The sequence below is a fragment of the Aedes aegypti genome, chromosome 2 (genome assembly GCF_002204515.2).
Source record: "Aedes aegypti strain LVP_AGWG chromosome 2, AaegL5.0 Primary Assembly, whole genome shotgun sequence".
NCBI lineage: Eukaryota > Metazoa > Arthropoda > Insecta > Diptera > Culicidae > Aedes > Aedes aegypti.
Genome location: NC_035108.1, coordinates 247108278 through 247127424, shown reverse-complemented (window position 1 = coordinate 247127424; position 19147 = coordinate 247108278). Strand labels below are relative to the sequence as shown.

General features: G+C 41.1%; 1 protein-coding gene across 1 annotated transcript; it reads right to left on the bottom strand.

Annotated features, from left to right (window-relative positions):
* Positions 1-17739: 17739 nt before the first annotated feature.
* Positions 17740-18757, bottom strand: LOC5571947 (39S ribosomal protein L10, mitochondrial). The gene is made up of 2 exons (XM_001660001.2): positions 18605-18757; positions 17740-18546 (listed from the first exon to the last, which is right to left on the bottom strand). The coding sequence occupies exons 1-2, from the start codon at positions 18624-18626 to the stop codon at positions 17798-17800; spliced, it is 771 nt and encodes a 256-aa protein (XP_001660051.2). The 5' UTR covers positions 18627-18757; the 3' UTR covers positions 17740-17797.
* Positions 18758-19147: the final 390 nt, after the last annotated feature.

Here is a 19147-nt window from a genome sequence, read left to right as displayed (position 1 = left end):
TTTGGAAATACTCTTTAGGTTCCTACCGAAATCGATATCCGGTAACCATGATCCCGGAATGCTTTCATCAAAATTGATTGAGCGATTGCGAAGATACAGAATTTTGAAACTTCGATGTCGGCACTCAGTACTGTAAAGGTTAAAGGGAAAATACAAAAGTAATGTTTACCGTGCACGTTAGTGCACCATTCACCGTGCGTCTGGTTTTCGTAATTTTTCAAATCAGTATCTTTAAAAAAAAACTATAAGGGTACATCCCTATGGGGTTGTACGAACTGGTGACGTAGGACCACGATGGTTAATTTAACTGGATTTGATGTCGTTCTTGTTGCTCGTTTTGACTTCATATTGTTTTCAGTGCTCGAAACTTTCGTGAATATATATGCATATAACGATTTGCAGCCAAGTGAACGTTTAATCATGTCCCAAATATACATTATCTTTATCCGATGAATTCGTCATATTTATCTATGAAAATGTGAAATTTCACTTCAGGTTGTAGGATCATTTTGAAATTATATTAGTAACCTCCTATGAAATATATGATAGCATTGGAAAGAAGTTATTCGAGGATTATAATGAAAGCTTCAGTTATCGCTTTGTTGATCTTATGGTTTGAGAGAAATATTATTTATCCAGCTTTTTAAAACCGCTAATGGCTGCCGCAAGCAGGCTCGCTTTCTGGTAGGGATCGGGAGATTTGACGTTTGGCTTGGGTCATTTCCATTGAACGGACCCAAGCCAAATGTCATATCGTTTGATCCCTACCAGAAAGCGAGGCTTTTCGCGGCAGCCATTGGCGCTCGTAAAAAGCTGGATTGCTTGGCAATGTGATAAATAAAGTCGGAAATATTACTCTGTTAACTCTCTTACACACATTTGGTGGCACTGAAAAGAGCCAAAGGCTTTGTTAGCTCGGATGCTGTCTTAGATGAATCGCACTACAGGATGTTATCAGTTGATTGCCATGGTTAAACGAAGAATCCCCAACGCAAGTGTAGAAATTTGTATAAGTTCTCTGCTTATAAGACGAACAAGATGAATGTTTCGTGGTGTGGATTGCACACATCAGCAACTGGTATTAGATCACACGGCTGAAGTCGAAATCTGAAAACGTAGCTTATGTTTGAAATCTTGAGCGATACCACAAGCCGGACGCTCGATTTGTCTAATAATAGTAGTAATGATGCCTAACGGGCTTGATTCTTGACTGCACCACAGATGAGTTTATCACGAGCCGAAATCTCATAAACCAGATGGTGATCAACAGCTCAGCAGGCTTCTGGCTACGAGGTGCTCCTCGCTAAGCATGTTCGGAGGAGCTCTTAGCAGCTCGAAAGCGAAAATGGAATGAAACCGAATCCGGCGAAGGAAGCATGCTTTAAACCTCTTTAAACCTTGCTCCTCCCATTCGTGCTCTTCTCTTTCTAGTCGATTAATCTGGAAAATGGGTATGTGCCAATAATGTGTTGGGCTTAGAATTACTTGAAAATTGCGAAAAATGATAATGCGTGAGAAATTGATCAAACATGAATTGTTGGAATGCTTGACATTTACTAAATATTCTATAGATAGCTATTGATAATCAATAGTTTTCCTTAGTATGAAGGTGAATTTCTGATTAATGCGTGCCAAAATGATGAAAATTGTTTCATCAGAATTTCTCTTCAAAACCATTCTAAATATGATGCAATTTTGTTACATGTGATAATTTTCATAATCGAAATGCTCCCATAAAATATGGCAAATCAAAGACACTGTTGGAAATGCCACTCTAGTTTACATTCGTTGTGAAATGTTGAGCACTCACCTCGACGGCACAGCAAGGCGTCCAAGAATAGTCTCAAATTGTCGTGCCATCAATTATTCATGACAAATTAAATTTTGTACGAAACTGTGAGATTGATTGAGGAATATAAGATGTAATAAGGTCGGAAATATTATTCTTTCAACTCTTTTCCACAAATTTGATGGCCCTGACAAAGGCCGATGGCTTTCTTAGCCTCGATGCGGTCACAGATAAATAGCGGGATTGATCAGTTGATTGCCATGGTCCGTGGATGGCGCACAACAGCAACGGGTAGTGGATCACCGGGCACAAGACGAAATCTGGAAACGATGCTCACTCTTGAAATCTTGAGCGATTTCATAAGTCCGACGCTTGATTCGCTGCACTTTTCTCTTCGGATCAGCTTCTGGAATTCAACTCCTAACGGGCTTGCTTCTTGACCACCGATCACCAGACGCTGGATCGCTAGCTTGAAGGACGTCGCTGCGCAGGAACGGAGGAGCTCTTGCCAGCTCGGAAGTCGAAACGGAATGAAACCGTATCCAACGAAGGAAGCATGTTATATACTCATTTTTAAGATTTTGTGCTAACGTAAGAACTATAGTACACTCACAAGACTGGTTGGACATCGTCCTGTAGATGGGCAACATCGAGCCCGAAACCGGTCGACGAAAAAGGTAAATGTTTAAATCCTTTTTATGTTTGTAAGAACAATAAGTGTTGTGTCCAGTCTCGCGTCGCGTCTTGTGAGTGGCATGTTATATACCCTTAGATTAGCATCAGATTATGCTCCTCCCATTCGTGCTCTTCTCTTTCTAATCGACCAATCTGGGAAATGCATATGTGCCAATAATGAGTTGGACTTAGAATTACTTGATAATTGCGAAAAATGATAATGCATGAGAAATTGGTCGAACATGAATGAAAGGGTTGACAATTACTACATATTCAATAGTTCGCTATTGATAATCAACAGTTTTCTTTAATATGAAGTTAAATTTCTGATCCATGGTGCCAAAATTATGAAAATTGTTCAATGGGAATTTCTTTTCAAAAGCATTCTAAACATGTCGCAATTTTGTTACATGTGATCATTTTCGTAATCGAAGTGTTCTCATAAAATATGGCAAATCAAAGACACTGTCGGAAATTCCACTCTAATTTACAATCGTTGTGAAATGTTGAGCACTCACCCTGACGGCACTGCAGCAGCGTCCACGAATAGTCAATTATTCATAACAAATTAAATTTTGTATGAAGCTGCGAGATTGATTGAAAAATATAAGATCTAATAAGGTCGGAAATATTATTCCTTCAACTCTTTTCCACAAATTTGATGGTCCTGACAAGGTCCGATGGCAGATAAATAGCACTGCGGGAAGTTATCACTTGATTGCCATGGTCAAATGGGAAATCCTCAACGCAAACAGCAACAGCAACGGGTAGTGGATCCACGGGCACGTGTCGAAATCTGGAAACGATGCTCACTCTTGAAATCTCGAGCGATTCCGACGCTCGATTAGCAGCAGCTCCTCGGATCAGCAACTCTGGGGGCTTCTGGTATCAGGTTCCTATCGGGCTTGCTTCTTGACCACCGATGCTGAATTTATCACGGGTCGAAATCTGGGAGCTCGAATAAATTTGCGGCGGCGACGACGATGGCTTGGACGCTTCTCCGAGCAGCAGTAGTTTGCCGCTCGGAGAAGAGCCCAAGCCATCGTCATCGCCGCCGCAAATCAATCTTGCGTCTTCCTCTCCCGACGACACAAATTGGACTGTGACGCGGGTGCAAAAGCAAAGCGAGAATGACTCGCCCGACCGTGTTCACAGTCCGACCGCAAAAAGAAGACTGAGGGAAGAAGCAGGGACCCGTTTTCTTTTATAGTGGGAAGCGACACCGTCGAAAAGTGCTCGAACGTGATTGGTTGGATAAGAAAGGGGTCAACATTTATCAAATTTTCAATAGTTTAACAACAAAATTCACTTATCGGATATATTACTTACGATGCGTAGATACATTTCTGATCGAATGATACTAAAATCGTAATAATTGATTTATAAACAACTGAGTTATTAACGTTCAAAATCTCCCCTATTTTCGTTACATGTCTCATTTTCCGTACTTTTAAAGTGCACCCCAATATAGAAAACAAAGACGTAGTCCTACGTCAAAAATTGTTAGCGAAACAATTCTATCGATTTTTTTTTGTTTTTTACAAGGGGGAAATCTGCAAACAGATCCCCTGAGAAGGTAACTCAGGGAATGCGGGGATGACGCACCAACGACGACCAGCTAAAACCAGCCTATGAACTGTGCTTGAGCATTGACATGACCCTTGGACTCAGACTCTTATCTCCCCGGAACCACCTTACGGTATTTCTTCGGGGAGGGACCAGTGCATATAGCACAACACGTGTAGCAGAAGTAGCCTAGGCAAACTAGGCTAGGCTAGGATAAGAGCCAACTTAAGCAATGTTACAAGGGACCAGCCTCGGCAGGGCTAATTCTCTGCAGCCAACTCTTGGTCGGCTCGCCATAGACGCTGCAATTCTAACATAGTTAATGTGAAGGACAGCCGTAGTTACTGCATTACAGCACTCGGCATCCGTACACATTCTCTCTATTATATTGTCGGGGGACGTGTCCCCTCCGCATGTAGTGAGCATGCGACCTCTCACAACAATTAAACGGGAGCAATCGAATACGACATGCTCTGCTGTTTCCTCCATCCCAGCACAATTGGGGCACGCAGGAGATTCTGAGTGCCCGAACCTATGCAGGTACTGTCTATAGCAACCATGTCCTTACAGAAACTGAGGTCAGGTGGAAGTTCACTTCCCCATGGTTTCTTCCATACCAATCTGACACATTTGGTATTAGCCGATGGGTCCATCTACCCTTAGTGCAGTTATCCCATTCCTGCTGCCAGCTTCTGAGCGTTTCCTCTTTACACGTGTAGCGGACTCCAGCTTGCGCTGTTGAACGCATTCTTCACATCCAGAGTGATAACGGATGCCGCTCCTTTTATGCTCGATTGCCACCTCAGCTGTCTGAACGACCGACTGAATGGCGTCCAGAGTAGATTTACCTTTTCTAAATCCAAATTGGTTGTTGGACCGTCCACACTCTCCGTATGCGGTACTAGCCTGTTACGAATCAACCTCTCCAATAACTTGCCCGTCGTATCTAGTAGACAGATAGGTCTATACGCTGACGGGTCTCCTGGTGTTTTCCCCGCCTTTGGTAGTAGCACTAATTTCTTTCGCTTCCATACATCCGGGAAGATTCCTTGATCAATGCAGCGTTGCATCGTGGTTCTGAACATATCTAGATCCGCGTTCACTGCCGCTTTTAAGGCAACATTCGGAATACTATCAGGTCCCGGTGCCTTGTTTGACGCGAATGATTTCACGACTTCTGCCAGCTCTTCATTCGTCACTCTCGCCACTTCTTCTCCTTCATCTGCCGCATACGGCGCTGGGGGCCAAGGGCTTATGGGATGGTGCGGGTAGAGTACATCGATTATCGATCGCAGCAACTCGGGCGACTTCTCTTGGGGCGCTATGGCACCTTTGGTCTTAGCCATTACCACTCTGTAGGCGTCACCCCATGGACTAGAATTGGCACTCTCGCATAGACTATCAAAGCATGCCCATTTTCGACTCTTGATTTCTTCTTTGAGAGCCAACTTTGCCTCTCTGAATGCTGCACCACGTTCTTCTCTTTGTGCTTCTGTGCGTGCGCGTTGCATTCTTCGTCTAGCCCGGAGGCAGATTGATCGAAGATTTGCAATTGATTCGCACCACCAGTACACCGGCGGCCTGTTCTCTCTAGGAGGGGCTTTTCCCGGCATGGAAACATCACACGCTCGTGATATCACAGCAACTAGCTCTTCACCGTTTATGTCCAGAGTGTTCCGTTCGCGCCTCATGGCTTCAGTGAATACATCGCCGTCGAATCGCGCTGTTTTCAATCCTCGGGCTTGGGTCGAGTTACATCGCGCTGCTGTCCGCCCGCCTGGTATTATACTATAACGAATCGATTGATGATCGCTATGAGTATAACCGTCATCAACGCGCCAGTTCTTGGTACCTAAAAGGTTAGGACTACAAAACCTCACGTCGATAATCGATTCTGCACCATTTCTGTGGAAGGAACTCACTGTACTCACATTTACCTACTCTACATTTAATGCGGCCAGAAATTCCAACAATAGTTGGCCTCTTTGGTTGGTGCAGTGGCTACCCCACTCCACTGCCCATGCCTTAAGGTCACCAGCCATCACTACTGGCTGCCGATTAGCTAATTCGGCTATCATCCTGTCGACCATGTGGAAAAATTCCTCAATCAACCACCATGGGGGCGCGTAACAACTGCAATATAACACGTCGTTAATTTTTGCTATCGCACAACCGTCATTTGAGATAGAGACTACTTCTTGGATTGGGTATCGTCTTGTCGTCTTTATAGCTGCTAGCTCTTGAGACCCATCCGCCATTCAGTTTCCGTTGTTGGATGGTATGCGGTATGGGTCCGATAGTAACACCACGTCAGTCTTCGTTTCCGAGACCAAAGCAGCTGCTGGGCTGCATCACAATGCACCATGGTCCAGGAATCAGTTTTACGCGGAAAGATGCATTTTGAACTTTAGAATGAAACATTAGACAAAAACGGTCTTCTACAAAGTTGTTTATATTAGTAAGGTCTTTTGTTTGGTGTTATTTAAAATTGGGGTGGACCACATTTTCATAGTAATTGTGTAACTAACTTTCTTATTTGTAGAAATTATATTATACATGCTTCAGCAAAGTTGTAGACCATTCAATTTCAAGTAACTTTGTCAAAAAAAAATTTTTTGTATCTCTTAAATTGACCGATTTAGAGCTATTTTCCTACAGTGACATAGGGTGGTCCGAACAAAACTGGTTTTCTGGCTCTAGAGTTTTCAATTCAAATTTCTCTTCAAAGTAGTCTATGAAACACTTTTAGAGCTTTAAAAAATGTATAGTATAATTTCTACAAATAAAAAAGTTAGCTATACAATTTCTTTGAAAATGTGGTCCACCCTAATTGTCAATAACACTAAACAAAGGGCTTAACTAATACAAACAACTTTGTAGAAGACTGTTTTCGTCTAATGTTTCATTCTGAAGCTCAAAATGCATCTTTCCGCATAAAACTGATTCCTGGACCACAGTGCAATGGTTTGAATTTAACTGCGTTACTTCCATTTTGACTGCTTTGATACTCCGCCTGTGCCCGAACCTTTGGGTCCACCCGTTAAGTGTCCGTTGGCCACTCTGACGACACATATTAGGTACTTAGCGATTTGCTTGCAATCGCTTGCCCTATTGCCATCGGTGTCGCATTTTTCTGCAAAGCTTACTTCTGTCGGGATCATATCATTTCCACGAAAAAGTTCAAATTTATCGTGACATAATTTGTATACCATCCCTTATTTCCCCACGTTGAAAGGCTCATTCGCAAATTTCATAACGCTGAAGAGGGTGGGTTGGTATCCTTATTATGTTACGGTTCATACAAAATTAGTAATATATTCATACAAAAGGCGTTACGAGGGGGTGGGTGGGTGTCAAAAATTGCCATTCTCGGTGTTATAAAGTTTGCGAATAAACTTAAAATTTGCACGACAATCTATTAGTCAAGAAGACGAACAATAAAACTGTTATCAAATAATTTTCGTATAGATTAGATTGATTGTAAGCGTTTCCAAAATGCTAAAATAATAAAAGCTACAGTGGTCACACTATTATGTGTCACCCACTGTTATGGGTCATTTCCATTTGCGTTGCATGTGGAACAGAGTGACTAATAATTGTTACTAGGTGACGCACTGTACTTAAATCAAATAATGGACATAATGCTTTTAATTTTATTGTTTTGTTTATAGCCTAATTTGCTGCTGAGAAGGAATACTTATATACTTGATGACTACAAAAGGCATGCAATGTCGGCTGAAATTTGCTCAATATATTGTTATACGACAAAAGTATTATGGGATGGTACACAAATTATGTCACGCTAAATTTCAACTTTTTTGACCCCCTCCCCCCCCCCTTTGTCACGTTTTTTGTATGAGTCCTCCGAAATTTTTGTAAGGCTTGTCACGCTTGGCTTGACCCCCCCCCCCCCCTCAGAGCGTGACATAATTTGTGCATGACCCCTATTTTGTTCTCGTCATTTGTTATAAGGAAATTCAACAATTTCACAAATTATGATAATTTACCCATATTTCCAAATTCTTATTCGCTCCTATTCTTGTTTACGTTCGAATGCGCTTTCGATCGAAAACCGTTTCGCATTCTCGTTTACGAAGGCAAAATCAAATGGGCCATGATTCGAACGAAAATGATTCGATCAAAAGCTGGATCTGCTATAAACAAGAATGAGGGTGATTATTCTAATAACGTTTTTTACGGCTACTACCCATGAAACCTCACTCCAACCGTGTATAACGTAATTTTAATAAAATTCATTCAAATAGTCTCAAAACTGAGGGGTGCTCATTAGAGTGTTGCAAATTTTGAAATTTTTGCTCCCATATTCTTAAACGATTTTAATTATGGTAAATAGCATCCTTCCAAAGTTTGAAGTGATTCGGAAGAAATTTGACTGTGCACACGACATTTGAAGTTTATATGGAGATTACTATGGAAAACGCAATCGTATGTGTTCAGCCCTCTATCTTTTCGTCATCATATTTTATGGAAAAGTGAACAAACTCTTCTGTTGTGAAATCCTCCTAGTTACAACTTTGCCGAAGATCACTTTTCAATTGGACGTCAGGATAAATTGTTATCCATCATCATAAAGTTGGTTTGCATGTAGAATGCTTCACCAACTGTTCGGCAGGCAACAGTGGTGCTCCTGGTGGGAAGAATAGATCAAAGTAATCCAGGCTACTATGTTCTACAGCAAAAAATTTGGGGTGGGTAATGTCTATTACATTACCGCGGGGTTGACGTAGAACTACGATGATTAATAATTTGATTTGTCAAGTGTATGAATTTGAAAGTGTACTAGTTTTGTGTTGTTATTGATCGGATGAAGTTTTCAGAAGTTAACTCTTTTTGGACTCATTTTGGTAGTCCTGAAAAGAACCATTTGTCATTCTGTGGTTCCGAGAACCAGTGTTTGGTGTTCCAGGAATAATGCCAGATGATTGAATTTGTTTGTTTGGTCGTTGCTTCCTTGTGTTGCTTGGTTGGGTGATCGGTTTCTGGCTCCAGCTGTAGTTCGCCATACTCCTCCAGTAGATTAGATGTTTGATAGCTCGGGTGCTTCGATCGTGATAATCGATTGAATCGGTCCAGTGCTTTGGTCTGTAGCAATATCCATTGCATGAGCATTTAGGCTCTGTACATTGATACTCATCAATATGCAGGCTTGGCCGCTATGATCCAGTATTTCACGCAGTTCGTCTCAAAGCGTCACTAATCGATGATTGCCTAAGCGCTGCAGCTCATTCCTCAAGTCAACCCTCTTGGGAGAATTGCTGCCTTTGGCGTGATGGAACTTAAAAAGTAAGAGGTTGTTTCCGAGATACGACCGCCAAAGTGACGTTGGATAACATTAGCATCTTCTATTTCCTGGCTTGAGACCGTCACGAACTTATGAAAGATTTCTGAGAGAACAGCACCAATTTTCGACCCAACACTAACTTTCGACCGATTTTCGATACGGTTTTGGCCTACTTTGTATGAAAATCCGAAAATTGGCACAGAATTCTTGTAGGTCGAAAATAAGTGCTCTTCTAATCAATTTTCACACTATTTGTTGCATGCCATTGTTGACCTATTATGAACATTTTGTGTTATTATTGGGTTGGTTCGATTAACTCTTCAACCGGTCGATGGAAGAAGAAGCATGAGCGATAACTTTTGCTCAACAAACAAATATTCCGCTTGAAGGTCCACGCATGATCCACTAAGATTGATTGCTTAAGTGGGTTCCGAAGCCTTTCGATACTCGTCGTATCCGTAGCGAACGTGCTGAAATTGCATTGAAGCACAATTTCAAACAACTGCCCTTTTCAGGGCCACAATTGATTAAATAATTTATTTAGTTATCAATTAATGTTTCGGATGATTAGTTTTCAACGGAGATAAATGGCAAACAAAGTTTAACATAGGTTCCCGTCGTTCTGGTCGGGCGGCGGTAGCATTTTCGCAGTCTTTTCTGTGTGCGTATTTCCATTCGTTCGACAATGTCTTACCAAATCGAAACGTCAACAAAGCTGTTGCTTATTAGTTTTAGCTCTGTGTTCGACGAGTTGATACTGATCGCTCTAGTATCATTTAGGTAGCGACGGCGACAACGGCATTATGCGATCATCTCTAAATGCGAAACAAACCGGGAGGGATTCTTCATTCAAGTGCCGTTCGCAATTTATCCGACTCATGCACACACTGTCGAGGATCGCCCCGCGCGCGCACAATGGGAAATTTATTTCCCATTTATGGTTGCGTGCAAATGACTGACCAAAATCTGAATCAAACACAACCAATCATCAGTAATGTCGCTCTTCACGGTGGAAAATTCTCACAACTCTTTTAAAATGAAATTGTCGTCCTGAAAAGGACGGTTGGTGGTAGTCACCGTCGATCAAACTGGGTTTTCATTCCATTGTTAGACAGAAACACACCAAAAGATCACCGAAAACGATTAAATTAAAATGCGGTCGGTAATTTTGTGCTTTCTTGTCCATCCTTGTATTCGATGGTTTGCTCACTCCTCCGACGGTAATTATCAAGGTTTCTGGACGCATTCTCCACGAGTTCGATGGGCTAGCTGGATGCCAAGGGCCATGATGAGCGATTACACGGAACCCGCAGCTTTTAACTTGGGAATAAACAGCAGCAGCAGCGACGAACGTGTAAATTTTATTCCGATATGAGTCCTTCTCCGGTTGCTGGTCAACGATTGATTGATGCGCGCGTGAAGTCGAGTTTGGTTGGCTTCGACTGAACACGAGATAATAAAGAGAAGTAAGAAGAAGACCGAAAGGGGCGTTTCCCTTTGAATGACGAAAGTGGCTAAGATATCGCGCAATGATGTCTGTGTCAGGAATACACAAGAAAAATGTGCTTTTCTATGAAAAATAAGACATGCTTCGATATTTCCCAATTTTTCAATAGTTTAGTCATGATAATCAATAGTTTTCATTGTTGGAGTAGATTCGAAAGATTTCCAATCGATTGGTGCAAGAATCTTGAAAATCTATCCGGGCGTTAGTAAGTTATTAACAGTCAAAATCTAACCACTTTTCGTGACGCGAGCGATTTTTCGTTTTTCGAAATTGTACCCCAGTATGTAGCCGTAAGACGTTATCCAACGTCAAAAAAATGGAAGAGTTTGTCAAAAATAGCCCTTGCAGTGAAGTAACCCGCGACAAACCAACATATACCGATTGCTGATCCTGGCTTTTGTCATAGTCGTACACGACCTCGGGGAAAGTTCCACCTTGCGACTTACAGTGCTGTTCTGAATAATAGCAGCGCATGTCGATTTTCATACAAAATGCTCAACTTTGACATGCTGTAGTTTTGTTCCATTTCAAGCAATCGAGTTGAAATTTTCTCCACAGAACTACAAATATGCCCAATTTTGTAAACACACAATTTCAAAATTTTCTAAGCCCCTGCCGGAAAGTGAGATACTAGGTGAAAATGTTCGAAAAAATAGCAGTTTTAAAAATTTGAATTTCGGCTTGACATTATAGTTTAAAATTGTATATCACTTACCATTGGAACAATCTCCTCCTACTTATCAAACCTACACCTAAACCGAAAATGTTTAAAATATTTCTGGAAGAAAAATTTTAAAATGAAAAACTGCTATTTTATCGAAAAATTTCACCTAGTGTCTCACTTTTCGGCAGGGACTCAGAAAAAACTGAAATTTTGTGTTTACAAAATTGATCATATTTGTAGTTCTGTGGAGAAAATTTCAGCTCGATTGCTTGAAAGGGAACAAAACTACTGCATGTCAAAGTTGAGCATTTTGTATGGAAATCGACATGCGCTGCTATTATTCTGAACAGCACTGTATGAACAGTAAAAGCACAGGCACTAACCATCGGGAACTGAATGCTTTTGCATTTGATTATGCCGCACAGTTTGAAAGTAAAATAAAAATTCTCTATACAGGAGTAAAATTGGAGTTTCAAAACCAAGAGCCTTACGTTGGCATGAAATATTTTGAACTCTTATAACTGTTTTCTGGTTCAACGAAATTCCTTGAATGGCACCTCAATTGAAAGACAAGACATCAAAGGGTCATGTCGTTTACTTACTGAATCCCACATACCTGTCCAAATAGTTTAATAACTGTTTTAAAAGAGAACGTTGATTTCAAGCAAATTTATAAATAAATTTATAAATAGGGGTGCTAGAGAAATTTTGACGTCATTTGCTTTCCATTTTCCGCTTGGATCGCATCTCAGCAGGCGACATATCGTCTTGCTCTGACCGGGCGTGCTTCTCAGGCACAGACATCAATAGCGAAGGACCTCTCCGTTTGTCTTGCTTCGCTCAAATCAAACTGTCGAGCGAGCGAGAGAAGATGCCGTCCGAAGCCAAAATCATCACCGCTGCCGCCGCCAAGAAGAAGAAGAAGAAGAAGAATAAGAAGAAGAGGAAGCAGTCCTCAGGAAAATTTGCGGTCGAACTGTGAACACGGTCGGGCGGGCAAGTCATTCTCGCTTTGTGCGTCACCGCTTGTTTGCGTTCACCCAGCCATCGTCATCGCTGCCATCATCAGATTTCGACTTAAGCCCGGTGATACTACCTGTTACTGTTGTGCGTCATCCACGCCACGAATCTTTCGGTTCGTCGTATAAGCAAATAACTTGCTCAAATTTATACATTTGAGTTGAGGATTCCCCGTTTGACCATGACAATCAACTGATAACATCCCGCAGTGTTATTTATCTGTAAGAACATCAAAGCTAACAAAGCCATCGGCCCTTTTCAGGGCCATCAAATTAGTGGAAAAGAGTTAAAAGAGAAATATTTCCGACTTTATATATGACTTCTAATATTCCTAAATCAATTTCACAGCTTCATACAAAATTTCATTTGTCATGAATAATTTATGACTCAACCATTTTGAGACTGTAATCGCGGACGCTGCTGCAGTGCCGTCGGGGTGAGTGCTCAACATTCCACAACAATTGTAAAATAGAGTGGCATTTCCAACAGCGTCTTTGATGTTCCATATTTTGTGGGAACACTTTGATTAGCAAAATTATCACATGTAACAAAATTGCGACATTTTAAGAATGCATTTGAATAGACATTTTCATTGAACAATTGTAATAATTTTGGCACCCATGGATCATAAATTTACCGTCATAATAAAGAAAACTATTGAATATCATGCGTGATTTTAATTTATTGTAAGCTATTAAAATAATGTTGATATTTTTACTGTTCATACGAAAGCGCATGTGAATTTTCCAAGATATGTAAATCCCTAACCAAGACATCAACTTCATGTACCTTATCCTAGATTGGTCAATCAGAAGAAGGCGAAGAATACGAAAGGGAGGAGCATCGTCTGCAATTCAAATTATGTAAAATATGCTATCTTCGACAGATTCGGTTCATTTAAGGGACGAATGTCCTTCGGATTAAAATCCCTCTGTAACAACAACAGGATTCGGTTTATTTCCTTTACACTTTCGAGCTAGTAAGAACTTCTCGTGGTAAACACAGTATAGCTAGTAATATTTCTTAATGTGCTTACCACAAACTTGCTATAATCTCTTAATTCATCTCGTAGCATCATACAATATCTGATTTATCACGAATAATCGACAATACGATAATTTGAGGATGTTTCCGAGGACGCTGCTGCAGTGCCGTCGGGATGCAATAACAGCATAATGCTCATCTTGTACGTCCCTTGCCAAGACATCAATTTCATATAGCCTATTTCTCAGATTAACGCAATAGACAACATGTAGAAAAATCAATTCAGATCAATAGTTGCTCATTACAATTGGTCAAGAAACAATTTATTGATTTTAATGTCGCAATTTTAATACGTTTTCCAATTTCCGTACTCGAGAATTTTGGAAGCGGGGGCCGTGATGCTCTGGATGGATTGTCCTCCATGACTGGTCCTGGCTGGAAATATTCGTGGGGAGAAACTCGACCCTTTGCTGCAGGAATTTCATTAACAACTCTTTGGTAAAGCAGAAATTTTCCGAGGAAAATTCTGATAAAAGTGAACTTTTTCAAAACAACTCTTATTGATTGGAATATTTATCAACAACTCTTTGTTAAGTAAAATCATCCTTAATAACTCTGCTCCATCGCCAAACCAAACCATTTCATTGAATTCATCATGTACAAGAATATGAATGGTAAGGAGAGGCAGATGGTGTATATTTCGCTGGCGTTACTTTCCAACAGGTCGCCGGTTGGCGCTGACTACTAATCCGTCCACTGAATGATTTTCAGTTGTTGCTTTCGCTTCGTTGCTCTCTGGTTCCGTTCGCTACTCGCACACTGCTGTGGCTTTCACGCGCTCTTCTTTGCTGCTCCGCTGCTTGATCCGTTCGTTATGCCGTTCGATTTGTGAATGAGCTGGGAGCAGAACAACCAGTGGTTTTATTTGCTCGAGCTCCATTCACCGATGGCGAGTGGTGGGGTTCTCGCTTGGTTGTTTCGTCACTCCGTTCGCTACTCGCACGCGAATGGTTATTGCTTTCGCGCTATTTTCGTTGATGGTGTAATTCTTCGCTGAGAAAAAAAAAACTGCAACTTTTTTGATTTTTCATGCAAATTGACCGACTTTGATAAACTATATCTCAGTTATTTATGGACCGATTTGAATGAAATTTTCATAAAATATCAGACATAACTTAAATTTTAACATATGTTTTTGAGTGATTTTTACAATCACACGTTGAAAAGCAGTTACGGTTTGACGATTTTTTATGATTGACATAACTAAACATATTGAAGGAATAGCTTCATGGTATCTTCAGCAAAGTTGTAGATTTTGACGAGATGAATAAGTTTGCTGAAGACAGTTTTCGTGTAAGGCTATCTTAAGATAAAAAGTTTTGAATTTTTCGTCGAAAATTACAGTTTAGTCAAACCGTTATTACTTATAAACTTGTGATTGGAAAAATTATTCAAAAATATATGTTAAAATTCAAGTTACATCTGATGTTCTGTGAAAGTTTCATTCGAAAATATTTCCATAAATAACTGAGATCTAACTTACCAAAGTTGGTCATTTTGTATGGAAAATCGAAAAAGTTTCAAATGCATGCGAATAAGTTGGGGCCTTCCTTAGCCGAGTGGTTAGTGTCCGCGGCTACAAAGCAAAGCCATGCTGAAGGTGTCTTGGTTCGATTCCGGTCGGTCCAGGATCTTTTCTTGATGGAAATTTTCTTGACTTCCCTTGGCATAGAGTATAATCGTGCCTGTCACACGATATACGAATGCAAAAATGGAAACTTTGGCAAAGAAAGCTCTCAGTTAATAACTGTGGAAGTGTCATAAGAACACTAAGCAGAGAAGCAGGCTCTGTCCCAGTGAGGACGTTATGCCAAGAAGAAGAAGATGTGAATAAGTTCTCTGTTTATTCGACAAACCAGCTAAATATTTCATGGGTGCACAACAGCAACAGGGTAGCGGATCACAGGGATTTAGTTGAAATCTGGAAACGTAGCTCAATTTTGAAATCTTGAGCGATTTCACAAACCAGATTCTGGATTAACAGCTCAGCAGGCTTCTAGCAGCGAGGTACTTCTCGCTAAGCAAGTTCGGAGGAGCTCTTACCAGCTCGAAAGCGGAAATGGAATGAAACTGAATCCAACGAAGGCAGCATGTTTTATAACCTTGGAATAGCAGATGATGCTCCTCCCTTTTGTGCTCTTCGCTTTCTGATCGACCAATCTGGGAAATGGGTATGTGCCAATAATGTGTTGGGCTTGGAATTACTTGAAAATTGCGGCGAATACTAATACGTGAGAAATTGGTCGAACATGAATTGTTGGAATGATTGGCATTCCCTAAATATTCAATACGAGCTATTGATAATTAATAGTTTTCTTTATTATGACGGTAAATTTCTGATCCATGGGTGCCAAAATTATTACAATTGTTCAATGAGAATGTCTTATCAAAAGCATTCTAAATATGTCGCAATTTTGTCACATGGGATAATTTTCCTAATCAAAGTGTTCCCATAAAATATGGAACATAAAAGGCGCTGTTGGAAAAGCCACTCTATTTTGCAATCGTTGTGAAATGTTGAGCACTCATCCCGACGGCACTGCAGCAGCGTCCGCGAGTACAATCTCAAATGGTTGAGTCATAAATTATTCGTGACAAATGAAATTTTGTATGAGACCGTGAAATTGATTTAGGAATATCAGAAGTTATAAATAAAATCGGAAATATTTCTCTTTTAACTCTTTTCCACAAATTTGATGGCTCTGAAAAGAACTGATGGCTTTGTTAGTTTCGATGTTGTTACGGATAACTAACACTGCTCGGACCAGCAAAACTCAGGGGGCTTCTGGTATTTGCTCCTAACGGGATTGCTTCTTGACCACCAATGATGATTTCATCACGAGTCGAAATTTTGAAGCGCGGGTCAACAGCTTCTCGGACGATGAAATTTGCGGCGGCGATGACGATGGCTGGGTGAACGCAAACAAGCGGTGAACCACAAAGCGAGAATGACTCGCCCGACCGTGTTCACAGTTCGACCGCAATTTCTCCTGTGGACTGCTTCCTCTTCTTCTAGGCGGCGGCAACGGTGATGGCTTTAGCTTCGGACGGCATCTTCTCTCGCTCGCTCGACAGTTTGATTTGAGCGAAGCAAGACAAACGGGGGCGTCCTTCGCTATCGATGTCTGTGCCTGAAAAGCACGTCCGGTCAGAGCAAGCCGATTTGTCGCCTGCTGAGATGCGAGCCAATCGGAGAGTGAAAAGCAAATGACGTCAAATTTTCTCTAGCCACCCCTATTTATAGATTTGCTTGAAATCAACGTTCTCTTTTAAAACAGTTATTTAACTATTTGGACAGGTATGTGGGATTCAGTAAGTAAACGACATGAAGCTTTGATGTCTTGGCTTTCGATTGAGGTGCTAATCAAGAAATTTCGTTAAGCCAGCGCAAAGTTATAAACGTTTAAAATATTTCATGCCAACGTAACGCTCTTGGTTTTGAAATTCCAATTTCACTCCTGTATAGAGAAGAAAGACGTACTTCTACGTCAAAAAAACAGTGTTGCTCTGAAAGTAATCAAATGATCATCTCAGCATGATACAGACTTTGTTATCAATAATAACAAATTATGCTTACGTCCCATGAAAATGTGGTTTTCGGCAAAGTTGTAGCTGGGAAGATTTCACATGAGGTGAGTGTGTTTACTTTTCCATAGATTATTATGACGAGCAGTTAGAGGACTGAAAACAAAAGGTTTGCCTTTTCCATAGTAATTTCCATATAAACTTCAAATAGCGTGTGCACAACCAAATTTCTTCCGAATCACTTCAAATTTTGGGAGGATCATTTTCATCATAATTGACATCGTTTAAGCATAGGGGGGCAAAAGCTTGTCCCACCCTACCCTACTCTGTCCTGGCAGAGACGTAATGCCAAGAAGAAATACTTGTAAAGTGCAGAAAAGTGTGTTCAAAGTGCATGTTTGCATAAGTTCATCTCGATGTTTCAGGGTGCACTTATTCCTTGAACCACAAGTGCACCGAAGACATCATCAGGAATCAACGTAACACTGAGCTGTTATCACACTTTGAAGGAGTTTACGCCGAACTTTTATGACAGTCCAACAGTCAAATCTTATGAAGGGGGTGCTTCATAAGATCTGACCCGAACGAACCCCCCGAAGCCCAAATCTGGCACTGTTTATAGATTATCTGCATTCACAACCAAGCTCTTCAAGTTTAAACCAAATTTATTATACTATTTCAAAATGGTGAAACATTATTTTCTATTCATCCTTCACTTCCTTCCGGTGCATTGCTGCTGGCCGGGCTGTCCTTTGTTTTCTCATTTTCGTGTCGCACGTATGATTCCAGAACATTGACCAGCTGATTTTGGTGGCATTCCAGGTCGCTTACAATCTTGGCCCCGGCACTTTCCAGCACTGCCGCCAGCTGAGCTCGTGCGGTCGTCAAATCCGGCAACGAGGCAAAGTTAATAAACTCGTTTTTGTTCAGAAACTGACCGTGAATGATTCCGGCCAGTAGCACAAACTGGGGCGTCTTCTTGAGCACATTTAGCAATTGCCGGATTTTGGACTCATCAGGACAGAAAATGAGGGCCGTCTTCACATCGAACAAAGGTTGAATGGTTTCAAATTTGGTTCCTTCAACCGCTTGCCGGATAACGGATTTTCCGTAGACTTTTACGCTCATCTGATGCCGATGGAGGGCAACTTGAACTTTGAAAAAGTCCTCTTGCTTGATGGAATTCAAATGGATAAATGCAACCATCTTGCTATGATCCAGCCAGTTCCGCACTTCGCGAGCAATGATCCGCTCGTACGGGTTATCCATTTCCTGGGCGACTTTTGACCGCTCCACATCTTCACAGGGAGCATTGAATTCCAGTTGTTTGTAGACGGGCTTCACCAGGTCGAGGACACGAGCTCTTTCATAATGTGGCTGCCGGGGCCTCTGGATGTTGATTTTTCCACGGAATCGCTTGAAGCAAACCAACGGCAGGCGGGATTGAAGCAGCGCTACAAAAGTAATAATGTTTATTGAACTATACTCAACGATGACTTATAGTGTACTTACTTTTTTGCACGAAATTCGACATGTTTTTCTAAACTTTGGTAAACCTCTTGCGTAAAACGGCTCCGCAAAGAATCATGCCGACGATCAAAACAAACACGCGAGTAAACGTCAAAATAAATACAGTTTCGATTCCGACCGAAGTGTGGCGCTGGATAATTCTTGAAAGACCAATGCCTCATCGGCCCAAATCCAAAGACACTGAGCAAAAATAGGCTTATTCAATTCGAAAGCTTCACACGGTCGTTTGCGAATACCCTTTAATGGGTAAAAATTCACCCATTTCCGCTAGAAGTGCCTCTCCACATTTAAAGAGTAAACACGGTTCCCGCATAGGAAAAAACAACTTGTCTTACATTAGAAACAGTAAACCTCTTGTTTCTGAAAAGGTTAATGTATCACAGACAGTTGTTTTTTTGTTCAACTATACGCAATCAAAAGTTTCAGACTATAAAATAATGTTTGAGTAATCTATACAAAATTGTGATAATTTCTTACGGAGTGGTGATATTGTTAAACAATATGGGCATGAAGGCTTGTGCGATA